The 9,157-nt window shown below is 27.0% G+C and overlaps 1 protein-coding gene across 2 annotated transcripts; it reads right to left on the reverse strand.

Annotated features, from left to right (window-relative positions):
- Nucleotides 1–1,259: 1,259 nt before the first annotated feature.
- On the reverse strand, nt 1,260–5,163 carry LOC114419347 (probable polygalacturonase). Of its 2 annotated transcripts, none has more exons than XM_028385001.1 (6): nt 5,071–5,163; nt 4,613–4,945; nt 3,767–3,887; nt 3,050–3,224; nt 2,861–2,931; nt 1,260–2,013 (listed from the first exon to the last, which is right to left on the reverse strand). In XM_028385001.1, exons 1-6 carry the CDS (start codon nt 5,080–5,082, stop codon nt 1,301–1,303), a joined length of 1,425 nt encoding a protein of 474 aa, XP_028240802.1. In that variant the 5' UTR covers nt 5,083–5,163; the 3' UTR covers nt 1,260–1,300. The 2 variants fall into 2 exon arrangements, with proteins under 2 accessions (XP_028240802.1, XP_028240803.1); XM_028385002.1 differs by having other exon boundaries at nt 5,077–5,148.
- Between the last annotated feature and the right edge of the window lie 3,994 nt (nt 5,164–9,157).

Below are 9,157 nucleotides of genomic sequence, written 5' to 3' on the forward strand. Positions count from 1 at the left end.
TGTCATCCGAAGAATTAAATAAAATTAGTCAATTTTATTAATTCCTATGCAAGTTAGTTAAATTTGCTTATGTTAGATCCCAAGGGAATACATTTATGGCGAGTGAGGATATTTCAATAAATAATATATTTATTATTTTTCTTAATTTGTGTGAAAAAAAAATCTTAAATGCTTGTCATTTTGGAATGGAAAAAGTAGATGAATTAAATAAAGTTGTATTTAATTTTTTTAATATGATATTTTTTAAAATAAAAATTACTTTAAAAATAATTTTTAAGGTGATTTTTATTTAATTAAAAATACAGAAAATTTCAAACTATCATTAATTTTCTTAATTAATTACTAGATAATAGGTATTATATATATATATATATATATATATATATATATATATATATATATATATATATATATATATATATATATATATATATATATATATATATAAGAATACGAAAATTTTAATCATGTTTGTTGGAGGAGAAAATAAAAAACTCAATTTCTTAATTTTAAGTCTTGTGAGTTAAGAAATAAGCATTAATTTTTTATTTTATTAAATAAATTAAATTTAATGATTATATATTATTAGTATAATTAAAAAAATCACTTTATGTATGTCCTTCATCTTCAAAAATCTGCAAGATAATGTATGTTCATATTGTATGCATCATTATATCCATGCATATCATGTGTCATGCACGCAATGGATACAAAGTGAAAATCTCATTGAATTTTATGAATTAATTAATATTGTCTAATAATTTGATTAAATTTTAAATTATTAATATCAATTATGAAAAATAAAATTTTAGGTATTTTAATCTTAGTAATTATTTGAGTTTATGATTGGAGTGAGTCAACGATGGGTTGAACCTTTACTTGATTCTCAAATGAGAAGTCCTTGCTCATGTCTAATGGCTATATAACTATTATGCCATTTAACAGTTTTGTGACTCACAATGTTGTGAGAAATCTTGATGACTTCCAGTTAGAAAAGCACCCTAGCCTCTTTCATTTTTTGCTCACCATTTTTGATCGAGCTAGGCAACAATCATGTAATAAGGTTCTCTCTAATGCTAGATCAAGATATAGTGTGACATGGATTAAGTACTCTCCAAAGGTGCATATACATTCTGAATCCTCCTTTGATTAATTCGTGTAATATGAACATGTCATAAGTCGTAACTATGCATAATTGTATTTTGTAAAATCATTAGAACAACGATTAATATTTCTAAATAAGATGGGAAAGACTAGCCTTAAACAAACAAATATATGACACATCTTAACATAATAAGAGTCATGCATGCTTAATGTTATAAGTACACTTCTTAAGCTCTAACAAATCAATTGGTAGAATCTCTGGGGGAAAATCACATGTTTTGATTTTCTCCGGCCCCTTATCAAGTAAAGAATTGCATGGCTTAGGAGTCACCCCACTTGTGATCCCTTCAATATCAGTGCATGTCCATGGCTTTTCATTGGCTTTGTCTGCCATGCTAATTGTCACATTAGCAATGCAGATTCCAGTAAAAGGGCTATTGGAGATTCCTTCCAAGGTAGCAGCCATGGTCACATTATCAGCCACCACATCTCTATAGTTAATGCCTTTGATCTCAGGCAAGGCTTTAGGATCATAGTGGCTGTTATTAGCATAGGAACCATAGTTACCAGTCATCCAAAATGCCCATTTCATGGTATGCATGGTCATTCTTCTAACATATATGTCCTTCACATACCCTCCTCTCCCTATTGATGTCTTGATTCTGACACCTGATTCTGTGTGGATGGCTGTAATGTCCTCAGCTCTAACATCTTGAATTCCACCTGACATTTCACTCCCTAAGGCAATGGCTGCACTTTGTGGAGAAATGCATGTCAGCCTTCTGATTACTAGTTGTTTTGTGGGCCATCCAAACTTTATGCCAAACTCATCCCACCCACTTTTCACTGCCACACAGTCATCCCCAGAAACTATGTAGCAGTCTTCAATTCTGGTATTTGTGCAAGAATCTAATGCCACAATAAAGAGTGTTAATAAAGCAAGATTAAATATATCAATCTACTCAATTATCCAACCTTATACTTGTGTCTTATACATAAGGAGAAGGAATTCATTTATTCAAGAATAATTATTTTAGAATTATTTTTTATTTTTATCATTTATTTTTTTAGATCTAGTAATTAATATTATATAATTACTTAGTATAATCATTAAATCTTAAAAAAAATATAAGTGAAAAATGACTCTAAAAAAATTATTTTTAAAGTAAATAAATTCCCTCTCATACATAAAATCTTTCAACCATTTTTCAAGAGTTAAAAAATTTAGTTAAACATTTACTAATATTAAAATCTGCAACAATTTATATTATTATTTTTACACTGCAAATTATATTCTTTTAATTTCTTTCCATCGAACTAATTAATGTATTTCTACTTAAGGATAGTTTTGTAAAAACAAAAATTAACATATCATATATATCAATAGAAAACGATGTATCTTGTTACAAATAATTTTCTCATAATTTTTTCCTCAGTTTTAAAAGTTTACTTTTTATTTATTTTTATCTAATAATGAAATAAAACATTTACTATCCTCTCAATTTATTTTTATTTAAATTTTAAAATACTTATATGATACAACATACAAGAAAACATATCAGTTGCATATGCGTTGAGAACGTGAAAAAAGTAAAAAATAATAAACTATTTTTACTCAAATAACCATGTTTAAATAATTGAATTAATATTAACATTTAAGTAAAATTAAATAGTTAAAACTAATTCGTTTTTCATTTTTACTTGATACACTCTCCACAATCGCACATATATACAAGAAATAATCTTCTGATGTCACCTGGATTAATGCCATCTGTGTTTGGAGATGGGACAGGAGCGATGATGGTGAGGCCCTTAATAATAATATTGCTGTATGGTGTTGGAAAATTTGTTATAATCTTGAAATTGGAAAATAATGCTTCTGTAACGTAATCTTGAAGGCATTTATAACTTGAATAATTAAGACTATATGAAAGGCAAGAATTACCTGCTATAAACAGGATGAACATTCCATGATGGAGAATTCAGGAACGTTAGATTGGAGATTTGAATCTTGTCTGAGAACATTAATTCAATCAGGTAGGGTCGAGTATAGTTCAACCTTTTGTTGTAAAATTGCTGCCACCAAAATGCTCCTTGACCATCTATGGTGCCATTGTCCCCTGTCACACCACAATGGTCATAATTTCATCTATGGTGCCAATGGTCATATTAAAATTAACCGACAAGAATAAATTGTTTAATTCATGGTTAATAATTTAATATAATATCAAATTTATAATAGAATTTTAAATAATGCCAATTTCATAATAAAAATATTTGCCATTTAAGCAATCGATCATCACACGTGACGTGACGAAAAAAGGAATGTAGTACAATGACTATGATCATTAGTCACTCAATACATCATTAACTATTAAACAGATGAATGAGCAACTTTCTCTTCAAACAAGTAGATGTCTAATTTGACTCAAAGTAGTTCTCGAGAGGCTACATCGAATATAAATATTAAATCGAACAATTAACTAAAAAATGAGGCTAAAATAAACATAAGAAATATAAGCCTAATAGCTAGAGCACATTGATCAAAGTAAACTTCAGGAAGTGGAATTCAAAGTTTTGATGAGTATCACATGTTTGCTGAAGAAGTTCACCAATCCTTAACTACTGGTTTGATAATTGTTTCATGCAATTTTTTGCATACCTGTGACAATAACATCAGTGAGGTTTGTTCCAAATATGAAGCTGGTGTATCTTCCCGCTGGTGCGTCTCTTCCTCTACCGTATGATGGGAGTGGCTTGATCACAGGCCACTCATTCATATCCTAAATCAAACCAATTGATGATATTAATATCTAATAATGTCAATAACCAAGCAAAACTTTGTTGGTTAGTAGTGTCACACATGAAATTGCCAAAATGTGTCACACTAGGTTTCTGTTCCCACTCTACGAAGCATTGATACTTTAGTTTGTTTTATGAAACCGTATTCAATATATATCGATATATACTTTTAGATTCTATATACTCAAATATGTATCTATGAAATATTCAGACATTTAAATAATATGATGAAAATTTACATAGCTACATTCATTCATAAGAGACAGAAACATTTGTAAAAAAAAAAAAAAAGAATACAAAAACATGTGTAATATGAAAAGTATAACATTTCCTTTAATATTCTCATAACCTTAGCATATAGGGATGCTAGAGTAAATGTTATACTTTCTGTATATGAGTTATGTACCTATTTTAATATATCTTTTTTGTCTATAAAAAAAATGTAGTATGGAATCAGAGACATTGTCTCTTAATAAACCAAAAAATAAAAATTGTCTTTCTTATGAATAATCTCAGAAAGGGAATGAGGTTGATATATTATCTCTATTTACATGATGAAAATGGTTTATAATTATTATTTTTTACTAATATTTGAGAAATATGTTCTTAATTTAGATTTGCAAAATTGTAATCATACATTTATTGGACCGGATTATTTATTGCACTGGCAGAGTTATAGTTATCACAGAAAAGAGATAGATACAACCTGAGAAGCAAGGAGAACAGCATCTTTGTTTAGATACAAAGTGAAATGACTGGTCATACTAAAACTCCCTGTAAGCCATTTTCCAGCAGGAACATACAGCTGAGCTCCCCCTTTAGAAGCATACTGACTCAGATAACTGATTGCAGACTGAAAGGCCTTTGTGTTTGATGTATTTCCATCTCCAACACCACCAAAATCAGTCAATGAAGCACTATGAGCCCTGCAATTTAAGGCATTGTACTCAAAGGAAGTGTCAACAATTTTGGCTTTTCTCTCAGTTGCCTCTGAGCTCACCAGTGTTGCCAAAAGGAGAGCACAAACCAATCTAATTACCTGTAAAATATAGCACCCTTTAGAGGAAAAAGAAAATGTAGAAAAGGAAGATATATATATATATATATATATATATTAATTGGACCATGATGCTACTTAGAATGAAAGAGATAAGAGGATCTCACTTGTACCCTCATGTGAGCTTTCCACAAGAGCACAGACACTTTGCTAGTTGTTTGAGGAAAATGTGGAGAGTGAGGCTATGTCAAGTATTTATTGTGAAAATTTAGTTATGGCTAACAGGTTCATGCATGAATTCTCAAAATTCAAAAGACTGATGTTTATTCTTGATTAGACAATTATTATTATTTCAATGTCTAAAACGTTAATTAAGAGTCAGTTATTTTATTTTATTTGCAAAAATAAAATAGCTTTTGAGGTTTTGGAATCTTCAATCTCGGTCGATATTTTAATTTATATTTAATTGAAGATACTTAATATTAACAAATGTGTTGATGTGAAACATTAAGTGGCACACAATGAAGAAAAAACAAAGATAAAAGAAAAAAAATGTGCAAAGGATTGTTTGGAGAAAGAAAATATATGTTAGCATGTTTCAAATTTTAAATTGTCAAACCCATACATATAATTAATATAATGTTCATAATTAAGTTATTTTATTGGCAAATGTTAATAAATAAAGTATGTTTTTGTCTCTATATGTGAAATTTGGAATTGATCCTTTCAAAACTTTTGTTTCATTTCCATCCTTCTAAAATTTTAACGTGTTATTACCTTCTAATATGTTAATATATTTCGTTAGTAAACTTAGTATGTTCATCCAGTATTTTAACATATGTACCACCCCAATCTTTTTCTTTTCTTTTTATTATTATTATTATTGTACAAATGGCTCCGACAAAATCTGTGTTTAACCCCATTTATATCATAGGCAGATTCACTAACAGTTAATGTACTGAAGGAATAATTTTAAAATTTTAGAAGGATCAATTCTGAATTTCACATTTAGAGGGATAAAAAATATACGTTTTCCCTAAAAAATAACTTGTAAAAACAAAATATTATAGGGAGATACTAATAAAATATTTTAAATGCAATAATTTATAAGATTTAAAATATCAATAATGAATCACAAAAAGAAGATAAATAATATTCAAATATTTTTTTACTGAAATGAGAAGAGAATATAATTATCACAAAAAAACTTGTAAAAAGAAAATAGAACATTTATATGAAAAGATAGAATATTATTATCCTCATAATAAAGAGTATAAAAAAGGAAAATGAAATATTATATAAAAAATAAAATAACACTTAAAAATATCATTATCTAATCTAAAATAAATCAATTATCTTAATATTAATATATATATATATATATATATATATATATTAAAAAATTTATATATAATTAAACTATATTATTTTAAAAAAAATTCCTATGCATATTGGCCCTATGCACGGTCCCCTGCATACTCCAGCAACTCACCAAGCCCATTAAGCCTATAAATAATTTGGGTTTAGCTTTTGAAGGGAATTCTAATCTCGCGATTTTTAGGGAGAGAAAAGCTCGTGTTGGTGTCTATATATGCTTAAGGATTCTTCCCCTCCATCTTTTTTTTGTCATATTTTTCTTATTTCATGACTGCTAATTCCATCCTTTGTTGGGTTTAATATAATTAGACTACTACTCTACTCTCACGTGATTATATTTTTATTGATAAAGATTATCATTGTTCTTATTTTATGCTTAATGCTTGTGTTTGGCTTATCAATCAATTATATGATTCTATAATTTTAATATTATAATTAGAAAATTTTCTTGAATTGTTAATTAAATGAGACAACCAACCATCATTTTATGCACGGGTATATAAGATAAAGAGAATTGATCATCTTTAAAATCTATTTTCTTAATCAGATGTATTAATTATATTAATTCAAGAAATTGATATATAATGAAATCAAGAGACTTAGATTGTTTTCATAGATATTAAGCTTTAAATATTTTTTGGATTAATGATAAGATATTTTGATTAAATAAGAATAGTTAATGATTACATATGTCAGTAACACCTAATGAAATTAAATCCTAAAGATTTCTTCCATTGATATAAACCTCGCTTACTGTGAACATGCCAATTGTTTGTGATTCTAAAACATAATTTCTCTCTTTTTAACTCTATCTTTCCGCACTTGTCTTTAATTTTGATTGATTTAATTCTCTTAATATTCATAATCTATAGATTATATTATTAATTACTTATTTATCATACAAATTTTTATGAAAATAATACTATAATTGTCACTATTGTTACTACGTACCTATTTGATACACTTAACAAAATTCTAACAACCACCAATTAAGACTTCTATTGAAGAACCCATAACGACTTGTTGACTATGAACTACCCACACCCTTTATCTCATTCTACCTCAAATGGCGTTGCTTGTTCGGAAGTTGTTAAATGCAGAGCTCGTTTGTTTGGAGAAGATCTAGACCGAAAAGGGTGGAGAAGATGCCAAGATAAGTTATGAAACGTGATTTTATTCATTGACCATATTGAAGTAATGGATTAGTGCATTAATGGATTAGTGCATTAGTAGCTCAATCAATGCATTATTAATTGATCTGGTTTGATTATGTATAATTATTAAAAATTCAAAATTATATATATATATATATATATATATATATATATATATATATTATATATATATAAGTATATAACTAATATTTAAATAAGAAAAATTCATTGATATTCTAAGATCTAAAATAATAATTGAAGTATTAAAGTTGATAATACAAGACCAAAAATAATAATTCAATAACACGATTATACAAGTCTTAGGTTTTTTTAAAATGTTTTGGAGCATTTTTTTAACGCAAAATGAGTTTTAAAAATGAGTCCAAGTTGGATTTATTCGAGACTAACCCGATCCGATCTAATCAAATCTGACCGAGTCATCTTGGACTAGATGCATGATCGATTCAATAATCAAATCAGACCAGTTATATCACTAGGTCCCGATTGAGCTAGTCTGACTAGTCGAGTCCGACCGGATTTTTAAATTATCCCAAGATATTTTAAAATAGAAAAATAATTGGCTTTTATAGAAATTCCTTTTCTTTCTTTATTTTTTTAAAAAGAAAGGTCATTTTTTTTACAGCTGGTCAGCTTCTCTACAAACTGTCCTTGGCTTGGTTTCTTCTTTTGAGGAAATCAGAATGCAACTATTGGTATTCACTAGACAAATATTACTTACCATCATGGGCGGATCCAAAAATCACCGGGGCGAATTTTCTTTTTCTTCCTTGTGTTTAAATATCTGAGTTTTAATAAATGATAATTTTAAAAAATATTAATCATTTTTACACATAAAATTAAAACTAATTTTTATTTTAAATGATAATAATCTTAACTATAACCATAATAACAAAAAACACATAATTAATTTTACACAATTTTACATTAATTATCACTTTAATCATTACAATAATAACAACAAATATAATTAACTTTACACATTATATACCATCTAACCATAACCATTATTATAATAATAATAATATACACAATTCATTAAACACAATCATATACTAACTAATTAACTTAAAAATATATATATTTATATACATGAAAAATCCAAAGAAAGGAAAGCTAGGACCCCTGAACGTCTCCTTCTAAATCTGTCCCTGTATACTACTATAAGTTTAACCTTTTTAAATAGGACATTTGACTGTTGATCATTGAAAAAAGGAAAAGAAAATTGCATACAACCAAAGAAGGAAAAAAAAAAGTAAGAGGATAGCAACAAAGAAAAAGATAATCTTCTTTATGGTATTTATATTTAATTTAAAAATAAAAAAATAATATTATCAAGTTGAATGTATGGTCCGATACGCACATCACACAACTTTCATATTAGTATTCAAATTTAACTAACTTAAAAGGAAAAAAATGTATAAAGTGAAAAATTTAAGATATATCCAAAGTCAATTTAATCAATTTATAACCACTTTAATTCAATCTAATAAAAATAAAGTCTTTTTTTTTAGTTTTACTTATCTCTTCACTTTATATAAATATTTTAAAAGTTATTAATAATTTATTTACTATTATCTTTAAGTAAAAAATAAAAATTATTTTTTGACCAAAAAGTTATGTTTAGTATTTTACCAATACATCTTTATTATCATTTCAGAAAATATTTTTTTTTTATCAAATATATATATTAAAAAAGTTTACT

Source organism: Glycine soja, chromosome 7, assembly GCF_004193775.1.
Source record: "Glycine soja cultivar W05 chromosome 7, ASM419377v2, whole genome shotgun sequence".
In the NCBI taxonomy this organism is placed as follows: Eukaryota; Viridiplantae; Streptophyta; class Magnoliopsida; order Fabales; family Fabaceae; genus Glycine; species Glycine soja.